Source organism: Puma concolor, chromosome C1 (assembly GCF_028749965.1).
Source record: "Puma concolor isolate L17-30 chromosome C1, mPumCon1.1.hap2, whole genome shotgun sequence".
In the NCBI taxonomy this organism is placed as follows: Eukaryota; Metazoa; Chordata; class Mammalia; order Carnivora; family Felidae; genus Puma; species Puma concolor.
Genome location: NC_141674.1, coordinates 148,431,177 through 148,450,892, shown reverse-complemented (window position 1 = coordinate 148,450,892; position 19,716 = coordinate 148,431,177). Strand labels below are relative to the sequence as shown.

Genomic DNA, 19,716 nt, shown 5'->3' with positions numbered 1-19,716 from the left:
AGGGAGTTTTATGGTTTCAGGTCTTACAGTCAGGTCTTTAATTCATTTTACTTTTGTGTATAGTGAAAGAAAGTGGTCCAGTTTTCCCAACAACTGAGGAGAATGTCTTTTTCCCATGATATATTCTTGTCTGCTTTGTCTCTGGGCTGTCTGGTTCTATCCATCTATATGTTTATTTTTGTGCCAGTACCATTCTATTTTGATTACTATAACTTTGTAATAGGTCTTGAAAGTTAAGATTGTGATACCTCCAGCCTTGTTCTTCTTAAGATTGCTGTGGCTATTCCTGGTCTTTTTTGGTTCCATACATATTTTAGGACTGTTTGTTCCAGTTCTGTGATAAATGCTATTGTTATTTTGATGGGGATTGTATTGAATCTGTACGTTGCTTTGGGTAGTATGGACATTTTAATAATATTCTTACAATCCACGAGAATGATAGGTTTCTTTATGTCATCGTCAATCTTGTAGCTTTTAGAGTACAGGTCTTTCACCTTCTTGGTTAAGTTTATTCTTGGTATTTTATTCTTTTTGGTGGAACTGTAAATGGAATTGTTTTTATTTCTTTTTCTGCCTCTTTGTTATTAGTGTATAGAAGTGCAACAGATTTCTGTAAATGAGTTTTGTATCTTGCGACTTTACTGAATTCATTTGTCCATTCTAATAGCTTTTTTGAAGGAGTCTTTAGGGTTTTCTATGGAGTCCTTGGGATTTTCTGTGTGTAGTAGGTCAACAGCAAATAGTGACAGTTTTATTTTTTTTTCTTACCAATTTGTTTGCCTTTCTTTTTTTTTTTTTTTTTTTGGTACTTCTAGTATTTTGAATAAAGGTGGTAAGAGTGAACATCTTTGTCTCATTCCTGATCTTAAAAAAAAAGTTTTCCCTTAATTCTGAGTTTGTAATATATAGCCTATATTATGTTGTGGTACAATCCCTCTAAACCTAAAAAAACAAAAAAAAATCTAAAAAAACCTTTTTGAGAGTTTTTATAATGAACAGATGTTGAATTTTGTCAAGTGCTTTTTCTGCATCTATTGAGATGATTATTTGATTTTCATCTTTTGCTATTGTGGTGTATGACTTTGGTTATGAATATTTAACCATCATTTCATCCCTGAAATAAGTTCAACTTGATTGTGGTGAATGATCCTTTTAATGTATTTTTGAAAACAGTTAATATTTTCAGGATTTTTCATCTATTTTATCAGGAATGTTGGCCTATAGTTTTTTTGTTTTTGTTTGTTTGACTGGTTTTGGTATCAAGGTAATGCTGGCTTCGTAGAATGTATTTAGAAGCTTCCCTCCTCTTCTAATAGCTTGAGGGGGAATAGCTTGAGGAGAAGAGATATTAACTCTTTGAATGAATGGTAGCATTCACTGGTGAATCTGTCTGGTCTTGGACTTTTGTTTTTTGGGAATCTGTAGTGATTCAGTTTCAATACTAGTAATTGGTCTGTTTGGTTCCTATTTGTTTCAGTCTTGGAAGATTGTAGGTTTCTAGGACTTAAATTTCTTCTAAGTTGTCCAGTTTGTTGGCACATAATTTTTCACAGTAATCTCTTTGATCCTTTGTATTTCTGTGGTCTGTTTTTATTTCTTTCACTTATTTATTTGGGTCCTCTCTTTTGCTTGATGAGTCTGGGTAAAGGGTTATTAATTTCCTTGATATTTCATAGAAACAGCTCTTGGTTTCATTGATCTTTTATTTTCTAGGTCTTCTCTAATTGTCACTGTTTCCTTCCTTTTACTAACTTTGGGTTAATTCTTTTCTGGTTTCTTGAGTTAGGCCTGTATTACCATATACTTCCTTCTTATAACTGCTTTTGCAGTGTCCCAAAGATTTGGGACCATTGTGCTTTCATTTTTGCCTCCACGTGTTTTTGTATGTCCTTTTGATTTCTTTGTTGGTCTGTTCATTCATTAGTAGTATGTTCAGGCTCCACCTGTTTTGTTTTTCCACAGTTTTTGTTTTTTTGTGATTTTGTGTTTCTATTCAGAAAAGAATCTTGGTATGATTTCAATCTACCTAAATGTATTGAGACTTTTGGGCTGAAATGTGATCTTCCCTAGAGAATGTTCCATGTGTGCTTGAAAAGAATGTGTACTCTGTTGTGTTTGGATGGAATATTCTATACCTGTTAAGTAAATTTTGTCTAATACATCATTCAGAGCCACTGTTTCCTTGTTGATTTTCTGCCTGGAATATCTATCCATCCATTGATGTAAGTGGGGTATTAAATCCTGTACTATTAGGGTATTACTGTCAATTTCTCCCTTATGTCTGTTAATATTTGCATTAGATGCTCCAGTATTGGGTACATCTACATTTACAATTGTTACATTCTTTTTTTTTTTTTTTTTCCATGTTGAGAGAGATTGAGACACAGAGTGTGAGTGGGGCAGAGAGAGAGGGAGACACAGAATCCAGAGCAGTCTCCAGGCTCTGAGCTGTTAGCACAGAACCTGACCGGGGGCTCAAACTCACAAACCAGGGGGGTCACGACCTAAGCTGAAGTCAGATGCTCAACCAAGCCCCACCAGGCCACCCAGGTGCCCCAACAATTGTTAACTCTTGTTGGATTGATCCTTCTGTCATTATGCAATGCTCTTCTTTGTTGTTACAGTCTTTGTTTTAAAATCTATTTTGTCTGATAGAAGTATTACTTCCCAGGCACTTTTTAAAAAATATTTTTGGCTTTCGTTTGCATGGAATCTCTCTTTCCAGCCCAGCCCTTCACATTTGGTCTGTGTCTTTAGGTCAAAAGTGAGTCTCTTGTAGGCAACATATAGATCGGACTTGCTTTTTTGATCCATATATCAATAGTTAGACCATTTACATTTGAAGTAATTGCTGAGAGGGGATGAGTTAAAATGGCAGAAAAGTAGGGGGACCTGGGCTTTTCTCATTCCTCAAACACAGCTATATTGAGGTCAGATCCTTGGAGCACCCAGGAAATTGATCTGCAGAGTGGCAGAAGGATCTCCACAGTGGGAGGGAGAGAGCGTGGCAGGTGTGAGGTACATGGAAGTGAATTGAGAGAAAAACAGCAGTGCTGCAGAGGGGGAGAGAAAGAGGAGTTGATAAAGTATAGCACTGAGTTTGCACAAGAGGAAAACATCTCTGGATCATAGACTGGGGAGCAAGAAGTACTGAGTAACACAGGTTTTTTTGTTTTTGTTTTGTTTTCATTTGTTTTTTGCTAGCAGCATTTGGAGCTCAAACTCTGAGGTTCTGGTGGTGCATGACTTTCTCCAGAATGGAGCTGTGGCACGTGCTCCTGGGGATAAGGGAATTGGCCCCTCAGTGCATAGCATGATGTAGGGATCTCCTGGGTTCATTGGGAGAGAACATTACCCTTCCTGGAGTACTTTTGGAAGAGGGTATATTGCCTCCCCAAGGACAAAAGACACTGCAGGCACCAGCCAAAAGCCTTTCATCAGCAGGAGACAGAGATGCACCCAGAGGGAATATAAACTTTGCTGCGTTTAGTTGTGCTACACCACAGATTCCATGCACTGTGCTGGTGTGGGATGGTTTTTCAGGGACAGGCCTTCAGACACTGTGGAGAGGCTCTACTTCAGAGGAGAGGGTTGGATCCATGAGGTGCTGGGTCCTTTAAGGCTTTGGGTTTTGATCCTAGCAGTGAACTTATGGCACAGGGTGAGCTGACTGGCCTACCTATTCTGTGAGGACTGCCTGAACAGTCTGGGAACATGAGATTGGGGTGACTCCATTTTTCCCGCAACACAGTGGGACTTAAGAGAGCAACACAGTATGGCTCCTAATGGAGGCAGGACCTGCTTACACCAAACCCCACCCCCTGTGTCTGGCAACTGCTTGTTTACTGGGGCAAGACTGAGCCAAAACAGAAGGCCTCTCCTCCAGAAGATCAGGACAGCCAGCACCCTGCATGCACCAAGTGTACTGAAAATCGAGCACTTCAAAACTATACCTGTAGTTCTGGTGGAAATAGAAAAAAGAAAAATTAAGCCTGGCTCTATTTTTTCTTTCAGAATCAGGCTCATAGTTTGTTTTTTTTTCATTTCCTTTTCTCTTTTTTGGATTCTCTTTTTAATTCTCTTTTTTTCTTTCCTTCTTTTTCCTTTCTTTTTGGAATTAGCCCTATAACTTTTTGATTCTCTGGTTGGTTTTTTTTGTTCCCTTTTTCTTTTTTGGGGGGGATTAGGCTTCCCCCAGCCTTTTTCCCAGGCTTATTTCAACAACAACAACAAAATCAAAGCACACCTAGTTAAAAGGCCAAACACTCCCCACTGCAAGCAAGGAGGAGCTTGCGGAGGACTGATCAGTGGGAATGAGCAGCCAAAATACAGTAATAGAGTATACACCACACACACCAGAAACACTTCAAGTGCCAGGCCCAGGACAGTGTATGATCCCTTTTAATGCAGTACTCTCAGGTGCAGGAAACATATAACAAGTTTTTAAAACATGCAAAAGACAGAAACTTAGCCAAAATGACAAGATGAAGAAGGTTTCCCCAAAAGAAAGGTCAAGAAGCAATTGCAACCAGGGACTTGCTCAAAACAGATATAAGCAATATATCTGGACAAGAGTTTAGAACAACAGTCATTAGACTACTAGCTAAGCTTGAAAAAAGCACAGAAGACACCAGAGAAACCCTTACTGCACAGGTCAAAGACCTAAAATCTAGTCAGATTGAGATTTTAAAAAATGCTATAACTGAGATGCAATACTGACTAGATACAGTCCTAATGAAGATTGAAGAAGTAGAAGAGAAAATAGGTGATACAGAAGAAAAAATTATGGAAAATAATGAAGCTGAAAAAAAAGAGGGAAAGGAAACTATTAGATCACAAGGAGACTTAGTGATTCCATAAAATGAAACAATATCAACATAATAGGAGTCCCAGAAGAAAAGCAGGAAGAAGGGGAAAAAGGGTTATTTGAACAAATGATAGCTGAGAACTTTCCTAATCTGAGGAAGCAAACAGGTATCCAAGTCCAAGAGGCATAGAGTACTCCCTTCAAGATTAACAAAAACAGGTCAACACCATGACATATAGTGAAAAATTGCAAAATGCAAAGAGAATTCTGAAAGCAGCTAGGGACAAATGGGCCTTAACCTACAAGGGTAAACACATAAGGGTAGTAACAGACCAGTCCACTGAAACTTGGCAGGCCAGAAGGGAGTGGCAGGAAATACTTAATGTACCAAATGCGAAAAATACGCAGCCAAGAATTCTTTATCCAGCAAGGCTGTTATTCAGAATAGAAGGAGAGATAGAATTTCCCCAAATAAAAACTAAAGGAATCTGTGACCACTAAACCAGCACTGCAAGAAATTTAAGAGGGACTCGGAGTGGAGGGGAAAAGAAAGACCATAGCAACAAAGACTAGACAGGACCAGAGAACATCACTAGAAACACCAACTCTACAAGTAACAAAATGGCATTAAATCCATATCTTTCAGTAATCACTCTGAATGTAGATGGACTAAATGCTTCAATGAAAAGACATAGGTATCAGAATGGATTTTAAAAAATTCATCTATATGCTATATACAAGAGACTCATTTTACACCTAAAGACACCTGCAGATCGAAAGTGAGGGGATAGAGAACCATCTATCCTGCTACTAGATTTTAAAAGAAAGCTGGAGTAGCCATACTTTTATCAAACTGGACTTTAAAACAAAGACTAACAAGAGATGAAGAAGGGCATTATATCATCATTAAGTGTATATCCATCAAGAAGATCTAACAATTATAAATATGCCCTCAATTTGAAAGCACTCAAATATATAAATCAATAACAAACTCATTTAATACAATAGTGGGAGACTTTAATATCCCACTTACAACAATGGACACATCATCTAAGCAGAAAATTAACAAGGAAGCAATTGGCTTTGAAGGATACTGAACCAGATAACAGATACATTCAGAACATTTCATCCTAAAGCAGAATACATTCTTCTCAAGTGCACGTAGAATATTCTTCAGAATACATTACAGACGGGGTCACAAATCAGCCTTGAACAGGGGGTTGAGGTATGATTGAGATCAGACCATGCATATTTTCAGAACATGATGCATATTTCAGAACACAATGCTATAAAACTTGAAATCAGCCACAAGAAAAAAATTTGGAAAGCCCTAAAATACATCAAAGTTAAAGAACATCCTACTAAAGAATGAATTCAAAAACCAGGAAATTAAAGAAATTAAAAATATATGGAAGTAAGTCAAAAAGAAAACATGACAGTCCAAACCCTTTGGGATGCAGTAAAGGCAGCCCTATTAGGAAAGCAATTTCAGGCCTATCTCAAGAAGCAAAAAGGGTCCCAAATACACAAGCTAGCCTTACACGTAAAGGAGTTAGAAAAGGAGTAGCAAATAAAGCTGAAAGCCAGAAGAAGAAGGGAAATTATAAAGATTAGAGCAGAAGTAAATGATATAGAATCAAACAAACAAAAACCCAGTAGAGCACATCAGTGAAACTAAATGGTGGTTCTTTGAAAGAATAAACAAAATTGATAAAGCTCTCACCAGACTTCTCAAAAAAGCAAAAGAGGTTCCAAATAGATATGAATGAAAGAGGACAGATCACAACCAACACCACAGAAATACAAACAATTATAAAAGAATACTATGAAAAATTATATGCCAACAAACTGGGCAATCTGGAAGAAATGGGCAAATTCCTAGAAATTCGCACACTACCAAAATTCAAACAGGAAGAAATAGAAATTTGAACAGACCCATAAGCAGCAAAGAAACTGAATCAGTTATCAAAAATCTCCCAACAAACAAGAGTCTTGGGCCAGATGGCTTCCCAGGGGGAATTCTACCAGACATTTAAAGGAGAGTTAATACCTATTCTTCTCAAGCTGTTCCAAAAAAATAGAAATGGAAGAAAAGCCTCCAAACTCATTCTGTGAAGCATTACCTTGATTCCAAAACCAAAGACCTCACTAAAATGCAGAATTACAGGCCAATATCCCTGATGAAACTAGATGAAAAAGTTCTCAACAGGATCCTAGCACATCAAATTCAACAGTACATTAAAAGAATTATTCACTATGATCAAATGAAATTTATTCCTGGGCTGCAGGGCTGGTTCAGTATTCGCAAATCAATCAACGTGATACACCACATTAATAAAAGAATGCATAAGACTCTTATGATCATTTCAATAGATGCAGAAAAAGCATTTGACAAAGTATGGCTTCCATTTATGATAAAAACCCTCAACAAAGTAGATTTAGAAGAAACATACATCAACACCATAAAGGCCATATACTAAAGACCCACAGGTAATATCATCCTCAATGGGGAAAAACAGAGCTTTCCCCCTAATGTCAGGAACATGACAAGGATATCCACTCTCACTACTGTTGTTCAACATAGTACTAGAAGTCCTAGCCTCAGCAATCAGACAACAACAACAAAAGGGCATCCAAATTGGCAAACAAGTCAAACTTGCACTCTTTGCAAATGACACAATAATACTCTGTATGGAAAACCTGAAAGACTCCACCCCTAAACTGCTAGAATGGATATGAATTCTCCAAAGTTGTAGGATATAAAATCAATATACAGAAATTGGTTGCATTTCTATACACCAATAATGAAGCAGCAGAAAGAGAAATCAAGGAATGAATCCCATTTACAAATGCACCAAGAACCAGAAGATACCTAGGAATAAACCTAACCAAAGAGGTAAAAGACCTATATGCTGAAAACTGTAAAAAGCTTATGAAATAAATTGGAGAAGACACAAAGAAATGGAAAAACGTTCCATGCTCATGGGTTGGAAGAACAAATATTGCTAAAAATGTTGATACTGCCCAAAGCAGTCTGCACATTCAATGCAATCCCTATTAAATAACAATAGTGTTTCTTCACAGAGCTAGAACCAACAATTCTAACATTTGTATGGAACCAGAAAAGACCATGTAATTTTGAAAAAGAAAACCAAAGCTGGAGGCATCACAATTCCAGACTTCAAGCTGTATTGCAAAGCTGTACTCATAAAGACAGTATGGTACCGGCACAAAAACACACACATGGATCAATTGAACAGAATGGAGAACCCAGAAAAGGACCCACAAATGTATGGCCAAGTAATCTTTGACAAAGCAGGAAAGAATATACAATGAAAAAAAAAAAAGACAGTCTCTTCATCAAATGGTCATGGGAAATCTGGACAGTGACATGCAGAATGAAACTGGAATTTCTTATACCATACACATAAAAAAATTCAAAATGGATGAAAGACCTAAATAGGAGACAGGAAACCATCAAAATCCTGTAGGAGAAAACAGGCAGCAACCTCTTCGACCTCAGCTATAGCAGCTTCTTACTAGACATGTCTCTGGAGGCGAGGGAATCAAAAGCAAAATGAACAACTGGGATCTCATTAAGATAAAAATCTTCTGCACAGCAAAGGAAATAATCAACAAAACTAAAAGACATCCAAGGTAATAGGAGCAGACAATTGCAAACGACATATTGGATAAAGCATTAGTATCCAAAATCTATAAAGAACAAACTCAACACCCAATAAACAAATAATCCAGTGACAAAATGGGCAGAAGACATGAATAGACATTTTTCCAAAGAAGACATCCAGATGGCTAACAAAAATGAAAATACCCAGCATTACTCATCATCAGAGAAATACAAATCAAAACCACAATGAGACACCACCTCATACCTGTCGGTATGGCTAAAATTAACAACTCAGGAGACAAGAGAGTTTGGCGAGGATGTGGAGAAAAACTGTTTTGCACCTTTGGTGGGAATGCAAACTGGTGCAGCCACTCTGGAGAATGGTGTGGAGGTTCCTCAAAGTAATTAAAAATAGAACTGTCGTATAATCCAGCAATTGTACCATTAGGAACTTATCCTAAGGATACAAAAATGCTGATTCAAAGGGGCACATGCACCCCAATGTTTATAGCAGTGCTATCAACAATAACCAAATTATGGAAAGAGCCCAAATGTCCACCAGCTGATGAATAAAGAGGTCGTCTGTACACACACACACACACACACACACACAATATTACTCAGCAATAAAAAAAAAAAAAAAAAAAATGAAATCTTGCCCTTACCAACAATGTGGATGGAATGAGAGGATATTATGCTAAGTAAAATAAGTCAGAGAAAGACAAATATATGACTTCACTCATGTGAAATTTAAGAAACATAACAGATGAGGGGCGCCTGGGTGGCGCAGTCGGTTAAGCGTCCGACTTCAGCCAGGTCACGATCTCGCGGTCCGTGAGTTTGAGCCCCGCGTCGGGCTCTGGGCTGATGGCTCGGAGCCTGGAGCCTGTTTCCGATTCTGTGTCTCCCTTTCTCTCTGCCCCTCCCCCGTTCATGCTCTGTCTCTCTCTGTCCCAAAAATAAATAAACGTTGAAAAAAAAAATTAAAAAAAAAAAAAACATAACAGATGAACATAGGGGAAGTGAAGGAAAAATAAGATAAAAAGAGAGTGAGGCAAACCGAACAGACTCTTAAATAACAGGGAATAAACTGAAGGTTGCTGTAGAGGAGGTGGGTGGGAGAATGGGCTAAATGGGTGGTGGACATTAAGGAGGGCACTTGTTGGGATAAGCATTGGGTGTTCTGTGGACATGATGAATCACTGGGTTATACTCCTGAAACCTTTACTACCCTGTATGCTAACTTGAATTTAAATAAAAATAAAATAAAAGTATTTGCTGATAGGTGTGTACCCATGTCATTTTGTTCATTGCTTTCTGGTTGTTTTTGTTATTCGTCTTTTCTTGATTTCTTTCCTTGTGACTGATGACTTTCTTTAGCAATGCTTGGCTTTGTAGTTCTTGTGTACTATTATAGGTTTATGTTTTGTATTTACCATGAGATTTATATATGGCATGTTTATAATAATCATCTAGTTTCATAATTTTCTTCTATTTTTTTTTTCCTTTTTCTTTTCCACCTAAAGAAGTCCTGTTAGCATTTCTTATAAAGTCTATTTAGTAGTGATGAGCTTTAACTCTTGTCTGGGAACTCTTTCCCAGCAAGGTTATTTAGAATTTAAGGAGCGGGGCGCCTGGGTGGCGCAGTCGGTTAAGCGTCCGACTTCAGCCAGGTCACGATCTCACGCGCGGTCCGTGAGTTCGAGCCCCGCGTCAGGCTCTGGGCTGATGGCTTGGAGCCTGGAGCCTGTTTCCGATTCTGTGTCTCCCTCTCTCTCTGCCCCTCCCCCGTTCATGCTCTGTCTCTCTCTGTCCCAAAAATAAATAAAAAACGTTGAAAAAAAATTTTAAAAAAAAATAGAATTTAAGGAGAGCCATTCTTGACTTTAGACGTTTTTTCCTTTTAGCACTTTGAATATATCTTGCCACTCCTTTCTGGTCTGCAAAATTTCTGAATAATCAGCTGATAGCCTTATGGCATTTCCCTTTTTATGTAACTATTTGCTTCTGTCCTTATCTTTATTCTTTGACATTTTACTTATCATGTGTCATGGTATGGAATTCCTTGGTTTCCATCTTGTTCAGGACTTTTGGTGCTTCTGGACCTAGAAATCTGTTTTCCCCAGATTAGGAAAGTTTTCAGCTATTATTTCTTCAAATAAGTTTTCTGCCCCATTTTTGTTTTCCTTCTGGACCCATATAATGCAGATGTTTTGTGATATTAAGAGATCTCTTAAGTTATCCTTATTTTTTTTCCTTTTTCCTTTTCAGCTTGGCTGCTTTCCAAAAGATAATTGACCATTCTGCATTCTCCAATTTACTGTTGATTCCCTCTAGTATAGATTTCATTTCAGGTATTGTGTCTTCAACTCTGACTGGTTGTTTCTTTGTTGAAATTCTTCTTGAGTTTATCCATTTTTCTCTCCAGTTCAGTAGCAACTTTATGGCCATCCCTTTGAACACGTTACGAGGTAGATCGCTTATTTCCATTTCGTTTACTGCTTTCTCTGAGGTATATTCTTGTTCTTTCTTTTGGAGCATCTTCCTCTGTCTCTTCATTTTGCTTGGCTTTCAGTGTTTCTATGAATTAGGGAGAACAGCTAAACTTGAAGGGATGGTCTATTTTATGGTCCTCCCCTGTGAGACTGTCTCTAGTTACTTTGGTTGGCTGTCCAGAGCTGTGTCTGATCTGTGCTGGGGCTGCCTTGATGGGATGACCAGAGCTGAATTGGTCAGAAGTCTTGGGGCTCTCCTGTCAGAGGATGCCAGCTGTGGGTTCCTAGGGTTCTCTGCATGGAGGGCATCCTTGCAGGACAGCTGAAGTGGCTGCAAGCCAGGTTATTCCAGGGTACTCCTACAGAGGGAATCCTGGCAAGGTAAGTGGAGTTAAAGTGTTGTGCTACATGAAGAGGGCACCCTGTTAGGTTAGCTTGCGCTTAAACAGGTATAGAGGCTTGGGGCTCCAGGGTCTTGTGTACTGGTGGTACTTGTAAGTTGTCTGGAGCCTAAGTGGTGTGGATCTGGAGTGTACCTGGGTAATTTAGCCAGAGGGCTGGAGCCATAGTAAGCGCTGACCAGGGGTGTCTCAGTGTGTGGTTGCCTTGGTTGGGATGGCTGGGACTGGTGTAGGCTATGAGCCTGGGGCTCACTGAGGCCGTAGCCTGGCAATGGTGCCAAGATCCCACTCCTGCCTTCACTATCAAGGTTGGGGGGCACTTAAGGAGTGGTGTTCACACCAGCCCCTGACTGAGAGTTCCAGCAGATCCCCTGGCATTTGTTGGAGTTGTAGGGCTAGATCTTTTATATTCTAGTTGATCTTTTAAACTTTGGCATTTTTTTTCTGTACCCCGAGGAAACCAACCTGTTCGTGGTCCCTCAGTACTGTCTCTACCCACAGTAGTTCAACAGTGTTGGGGGTGGGGTTCCTTTCATTGCCTTGTCTCCATCTCTCTGGCCATACTCTGTGGTCTTTTGTTGTACAGAAGCTTTTCATTCAGCACTCAGTTCTTCAGGAGGAATTGCTTTATAAATAGGTGTAGATTTGGGGTGTCCATGGAGATGAGGCAGGGTCTTCCTATATCGCCATCTTGTACCAGAATGTTGTCTCTTTTTGATCACCAGAGGAATTTTGTCCTCTGTTACATTTTGGGTATCTTAGAGTTGTTTATATACACTCTTGGAGCATTTTATCAACATTGTAATTACATGAGTAGTAGCCACATTTTCTTCCAACAGAATTCCTAGACAGATTTGGAGGAAGAATAATTACTTATTACCTTGTTCTCCACTTATTCTGTAGCTTTCAGAATCACCATGAAGAGAAGATGTTCAGTACTTTTTCCTATCACATTATAATCTGTGGCACCGATCAGTAAAATCCTAGGGGAAACTTCTGCTGCTCTCTTGCTAACACAGTTCTTGTCCATGTGTGCAGGTATTGTGGAGGATTACAAGCCACCATTTTATGATGTGGTTCCCAATGACCCAAGTTTTGAAGATATGAGAAAGGTGGTCTGTGTGGATCAACAGAGGCCAAACATACCCAATAGATGGTTCTCAGACCCGGTAAGAGTGTCAGTTTCTTAGTTCTAAAACTATCTTCACCTTTTTACTAGGTGAAAGTCCAGAGCAAGCAAATAACATAACTCCTGAATGATTTGCCTTATCTATTGCTTTCTCTATTTTATGTAGAAGGGCCTTAGACCTAAGTGAGTAGGTTCACAAAATGGTCTCGTTGCTGAAAGAGCATTCTGATTGATCTTGCTAATAAATGATAATATTCACAAGAATTTCAACTATTGACTAACTCCAGTAGTTAGGAGACTCCTGCCACTAGCCCTAGGACTGCAGTTTTACAAGTAAAACAAGAGATGAACCTCTTTTCCATCACTGCATATCTGAAACTCCAAACAGAAGCTGTTTGGCTCAAGATTCTTATTGCTTCCCATTGGGAGCAGCAAATCTGAAACATGGAGAGATGACTCCATCTGCAGATTTCATTATTAAGTCGGGTAGCATGATCTCTTTTAGCAAACATAAAACATCAGGGGGTGCAGCCCATCCCATGTAATTTACCTCAAAATCAGCTGGTTGAAAGGAGGAGTCCAGAGGCCAGGGTTCATGAAACTGAAGAGGGGCTCCTTATCCAGCAGTCACGGCCTTGATTATTTGTTTAAAGAAGGTGGCGGGAACATCGCTTAACATCCACCCAGTTTCTGGGGCCACTGAAGAGCCACTGTTTTAACTGTGGTGTTTGTTTCTTTCCCCTCAGACATTAACCTCTCTGGCCAAGCTGATGAAGGAATGCTGGTATCAGAACCCATCCGCGAGACTCACAGCTCTGCGGATCAAAAAGACTTTGACCAAAATTGATAATTCCCTAGACAAATTGAAAACGGACTGTTGACATTTTCACGGTGTCAAAAAGGAAGATTTGTCGTTGTCATTGTCCAGCTGGGACCTAATGCTGGCCTGACCGGCCGTCAGAACAGAATCCATCTGTCTCCCTCCGCAAGTGGCTGCTTTGACAAGGCAGACATTCTACCCAGCCGCGTGCGGGGGAGACACCAAAACCACCCTAACCTCGCTCAATGACCGTGAACTGGGCATTTCACAAACTGTTCACACTACAGAGACTAATGTGGGACAGACGCTGTTGCAAAGGTAGGGGAACTGGAGGAACACAGAGAAATCCTAAAAGAGATCTGGGCATTAAGACAGTGGCTTTGCAGATCCTTCACAAGTCTCCTAGACTCTCCCCATGGGAAACTCACGGAGGTGGTGAATTTTTATCAGCAATATTGCCTGTGCTTCTCTTCTTTATTGCACTAGGAATTCTTTGCATTCCTTACTTGCACTGTTACTCTTAATTTTAAAGACCCAACTTGCCAAAACGTTGGCTGCGTACTCCACTGGTCTGTCTTTGGATAATAGGAATTCAATTTGGCAAAACAAAATGTAATGTCAGACTTTGCTGCATTTTACACATGTGCGGATGTTTACAATGATGCTGAACATTAGGAATTGTTTATACACAACTTTGCAAATTATTTATTACTTGTGCACTCAGCAGTTTTTACAAAACTGCTCCGTGCATATGTTAAAGCTTATTTTTATGTGGTCTTATGATTTTATTACTGAAATGTTTTTAACACTATACTCTGAAATGGACATTTTCTTTTATTATCAGTTAAATTCACATTTTAAGTGCTTCACATTTGTATGTGTGTAGACTGTAACTTTTTTCAGTTCATATGCAGAAATGTATTTAGCCATTACCCATGTGACACCACCGAATATATTACTGATTTAGAAGCAAAGATTTCAGTAGAATTTTAGTCCTGAACGCTGTGGGGAAAATGCATTTTCTTCGGAATTATCCATTATGTGCATTTAAACTCTGCCAGAAAAAAATAACTATTTTGTTTTAATCTACTTTTTGTATTTAGTAGTTATTTGTATAAATTAAATAAAAGGTTTTCAAGTCAAAAAGTGAATTTTTTTTACCATATAAAAAATATCTGCATTCTAGAAAGCATTTTATTATGGGAACAATAGAAGCAAAAAAAAATGAATTTGTAAACTGAATTTGCTTTTCAAGTCTAGTAACAATTTTGAGGGTCCTAGGAGTATGATTTCCAGCTTGAATTTGGTATCAGAAAATTTGAATCTTGTTTCTTTGTGATTGTTTTTTCTTGGTCTGTGTTCCTAACTGTGAAATGAGAGTAATGGACCTTTCTAACCTGCTTTCTTCACATGGGGGTTGTGAGTATAAATGGGATGAATGATGTCGAAGCATGTCCATTTATAGTCATGGGGGTTGCCAGTATAAATGGAATGAATGAGGTCCCACATGAGTGGAAAGCAGTCTTCTACATCTCACCCTACTGCTTGGGGAGGGTCCATTGTTGGCTTTTTCCACTTCTTGTGTTCACCAGGATTGAAAAGGTAAGGTTTAAAATAGCCCGATTAAGAGGTGTGAATTTTTGGAATGTTTACCAGAGGTAAGTTGATAACATCATTAAGATACATTTATTTATGGGTTATTACATTGACTTAAGTTGTGATCAAATACACATAAGAGTTTACCATCTTAATACCACTGGACTGTCCATTTAAAGGTAGTTAAGTATGGGGTACCTGGGCAGCTCAATCGGTTGAGTGTCTGACTCTTGATTTTGGCTCAGGTCACGATCTCACAGTTGGTGAGTTTGAGCCCTATGTCAGGCTTTGCACTGGTGGTGCAGAGCCCACTTAGGATTCTTTCTCTCTGCCCTTCACACGCGTGTTCTCTCTCTCTCTCTCTCTCTCTCTCAAAACAAAAGTGGTTAGGTACATTCACATTGTTTTGCTGCTGTCTCCACTATCCATCCACAGAACTCCTTTCACCTTGCAAAATTGAAACTCTCTGCCTATTAAGCAATAGCTCCCCATTCCTAACTCCTTATAGTCCTTGGTAACCATCATTCTACTTTCTTTCATTACAATTTGACTACTCTACCTGCCTCATATAAGTGGAATTATACAGTATTTGTGAGACTGGCTTATTTCACTTAGCATAATGTCCTTAAGATTCATCCTCATTATAGCATGTATCAGAATTTTTCTTTTTATGGCTGATAATATTCCAGTGTTACGTATATAGAGCATTTTGTTTATCTGTTCATCTGCTGATGGAGAATTGGGTTGCTTCCATCTTTTGCCTGTTGTGAATAATGCTGCCATGAACATAGGTATGTAAATCTCTATGAATCCTTGCTTTCATTTTTTTTTTTTTTTTGGCTACATACCTTAAAGAATAATGGAATCACATTTAACTTTTATTGTAGTATTGCATACATGTATAAAAGTATACCTATGTCCAACTATACAGCTTGATGCATGTTTATAAATTTTTGTAAATTGGTTACTGTCATGAAAACAGCACCCAGATCAAGAAGCACAATATGGACTTCTCTAGAGTGAAGTCAGCATCACGGTGGCATGAATTCCTTTTCTTCTTACCTTTGATTTACAACTAATTGTACATCAATAACCAAATAAATGTGCCTCTACATAGCACACCATGACACCTGGGCAACTTCTACCCACATATGCATCTGAAAGTGTGTGGATAGGACCTCGAGGAGGAGACTGTGGATCCAAGGGAGTGAGTGAACCTGCCTCAATTCCCTTTGCTATGATCAGGAAAGGGGGAACCTGGAGAGCACAAAACTGGGTGAACACTCAAAGGAGATAGAGAATTTATAGAAGTTTAGCCAACCTGACAGAAGATCCCAGCAGGATAGGAGTTTGGAGGCAAAGGAGAGAGAGGAACTGTGTGGTATACACTAGATGGCTGATTTGTACAGGCACATCCTGAATGCTTTTGTTAATCACTATCCTGAGAATATATAGAACCCATCCTACCTCTGTATCTCATCAAGCAGAAGATATAGAAGAATGTGTCATTCAGCATTCAAAGTCAGGGGCTCTGGGGATGGCCAACCTGGAGCATCTTCTTTGTAACAAAGAATATGTGGATGGCAGACCTTGATCTCCTTAGAACGCTGGCCATGCAAGGAGGGGAAAGGCTACAGATAGTTGATAGTTTAGTTGCTACACTATAAAAACTTACCTCATGCAGATTCTAGCCATGGATGCTTTGTCCAGTCTGCCTTAGACTCCTTTGGTCTCACAGGACCACCTCCCACCCTTGGCCTAGAGTCTCCTGGGTTACAGTTACATTGGAGCCCACCAACACTTTCTCCAAGGGTGTCGTGGCAATATACTAGGTTATTGTTGGCAGCAGTGAGTAGCTACCTCTCTGCTAGAGGGAGTGGAAAGCAAAAGTGGTTGCCCGCCTGCAGGGGTTGAAGCTGAAGTGACCCGTCTCTCTCCAGTAGGACCCTGGATTTCTGAGAGGGATCTCCATCACCAGGAGGAAAGAAAGGAAAGGAAGAGGCCAAAAAAGAAAACCAACCAACCAAAAGAGACAAAGAATTCCAACCAAAGGAATGTCTTTCCGGCTGTCTGCAGAAGGTCCACCTATGGACCTCTTGGAGTCCCATGCTGGAGAATCCCCCTATCAGCCATGTGCACCCGCCCTAAACCCCACATTGTAAGTCCATGCACCCCTTCTGTAAGCTCGTTTTGTATGCTGAGTGCAGTCCCCAGCCCCCATAGAAGAAACTAAAAACTTGAGCTGTAGCACCACCTCTGGGACATGAAAAGTTTCTAATCATCAGCCACTTGAACTGTAACAGCAAAAGTGAACAGATTCTTCACTAAAGAAAGGATATGCACCTCTGCTTTTGCATTTAAAGTAATAAACACTACAAAAAAAAAAAAAACAAGGAAATATGGTATTACCAAAAATAAATGATAATTCTTTAGGAATGAAACTCCAAGGCACAGAATATTGTGAACTGATAAAGTATTCAAAATAGTCATTATGAGGAAATTCAAAAAGCTACAAGAAAACTAAAAAGGCAATTCAGTGAACTCAGGAAAAAAGTTCTTTACCAAAGAAATTTGTTCTTTTTTAAAATTTCAGACAAATTCTGGAGCTGAAGAATTCTATGAGTGAGATAAAGATGGCATTAGAGAGCACAGGTACAGGATAGAGCAGATGAAATTGAGAACAAGTGATGTGGAAAGAGAACTAAGATTTTTTTTTTTTTAAAGCAGAAATCCCATAAGCGCTACCAGATTCAATCAGCAAAAGCAAATGGACTTAACAGCTATAGTTAGAACATTTCATCCTAAAACAGAATACATATTCTTTTCAAGTGCAAATGGAACATTCTCCAGAACAGATCACATATTAGGTCACAAAACAGGCCTTAACAAATACAAAATGATTGAAATCAGACCATGCACCTTTTCTCACTACGATGCTATGAAACTAGAAGTCAACCACAAGAAAAAAAAAAATTGGAAAGACCACAAATACATGGAGTTTAAACAACATGCTACTAAACCAATAGGTCAACCAGGAAATCAAAGTAATTACAAAAATGCATGGAAACCAATGAAAATGAAAATACAATGGTCGAAAACCTTTGAGATGCAGCAAAAGTGGTCCTAAGAAGGAAGCATATAGCAATACAGGCCTACCTCAAGAGGCAAGAAAAATCTCAAATTAACAAAGCCTAAAGCCAGCAGAGGGAAGGAAATAATATAGATGAGAGGAGAAATGAATGATATAGAAACTAAAAATCCAATAGAATGGATCAGTGAAAACAAGGGCTATTTCTTTGAAAAAAAAATAAAATTCATAAACCTCTAGCCAGATTTATGAAAAAGAGAAACGACCCAGATAAATAAAATCACAAATGAGAGAGGAGAAACCACCAGCATCACAGAAATACAAATAATTAGAATATAATGAAAAACTATATGCTAACAAATTGGACAACCTTGAAGAAATGGATAAGTTCCTAGAAACAAACAAACTGCCAAAAATGAAACAGGAAGAAATAGAAAACTTTAATTGACTTACATAACCAGCAAAGAAATTGAATCAGTAATGAAAAAAATTTCCAACAAACAAGAGTCCTGGGCCCCTGTTCTACCAAACATTTAAAGAGTAAATACCTATTCTTCTCAAACTATTCCAACAAATAAAAAGGGAAAGTTTTCCAATTCAATCTATGAAGCCAGCATTACAAAACCAGATAAAGACTCCACTAAAAAGGAACTACAGGCCAATATCCCATATGAACATGGATGCAAAAATTCTCAGTAAAATAACTAGCAAATTGAATCCAAGAATACATTAAAAGAATCTTTCACCACGATCAAGTGGGATTTATTCTTGGGTTGCAAGAGTGGTTCAATACATAATCATAATCATAATCAATACATAAATCAATCAACATGATACATCACATTAATAAAAGGATAAGAACCATATGATTATTCCAATAGATGCAGAAAAAGTATTTGACAAAGTATAACATCCACTTATGATAAAAACCCTCAACAAAGTAGATTAAGGCATATATGGCCATAATAAAGGCCACGTATGAAAAACCCATGGCTTTTTGTCATCCTCAATGGAGAAAAATGGAGAACTTTTCCCCTAAAGTCAGCAATAAGACAATGCTGAGAGTGGACATCCTGGTTATTTAACACAGCACTAGAAGTCCTAACCATTGCAATCAGACAACAAAAGGAAATTAAAGGCATCCAAATCAGTAAGGAAGAAGCCAAACTTCCACTATTTGCAGATGACCTGATATCTATATAGAAAACCCAAAAGATTCCACTGAAAAACTAGAACTGATACAAATTCCATAAAGGATAAAAAATCAACATACAGAAATCTGTTACATTTCTATACACCAATAATGAAGCAGCAGAGAGTTATTAAGCAATCAATCACATTTATAATTGCACCAAAAACAAGATACCTAGGAATAAACCTAACCAAAGAGGTGAAAAACCTGAACTCTGAAAACTATAAAACATTGATGAAAGACACTGAAGAAGACACAAGGAAATGGAAAAACATTCCATGCTTATAGGATGGAAGAACAAATACTGTTAAACTATACTACCCAAAGCAATCTACACATTTCATGCAATCCCTATCAAAATATCAACAGCATTTTTCACAGAGCTAGAACAAAAATCCTAAAATTATATGGAACCATAAAAGGTCCCTAATAGCCAAAGCAACCTTGAAAAGAAAAAGCAAAGCTGGAGACTTCACAATTCCAGACTTCAAATTATATTACATAGTTGTAGTGATCAAAACGGTATGGTACTGGCGCAAAAATAGACACACAGATCAATC

General features: G+C 38.5%; 1 protein-coding gene across 4 annotated transcripts in view; it reads left to right on the top strand.

Annotated features, from left to right (window-relative positions):
• The window catches only part of ACVR1 (activin A receptor type 1), a 142,055-nt gene extending 127,629 nt beyond the window's left edge, over positions 1–14,426 (top strand). For all 4 annotated transcript variants that reach the window (XM_086718647.1, XM_086718645.1, XM_086718644.1 and 1 more), the window contains 2 exons: positions 12,370–12,500; positions 13,207–14,426. In XM_086718647.1, coding sequence (XP_086574773.1) covers positions 12,370–12,500; positions 13,207–13,341 — 266 coding nt within the window. In that variant the 3' untranslated portion in view covers positions 13,342–14,426. The remainder of the gene's footprint in view (positions 1–12,369; positions 12,501–13,206) is intronic.
• Positions 14,427–19,716: the final 5,290 nt, after the last annotated feature.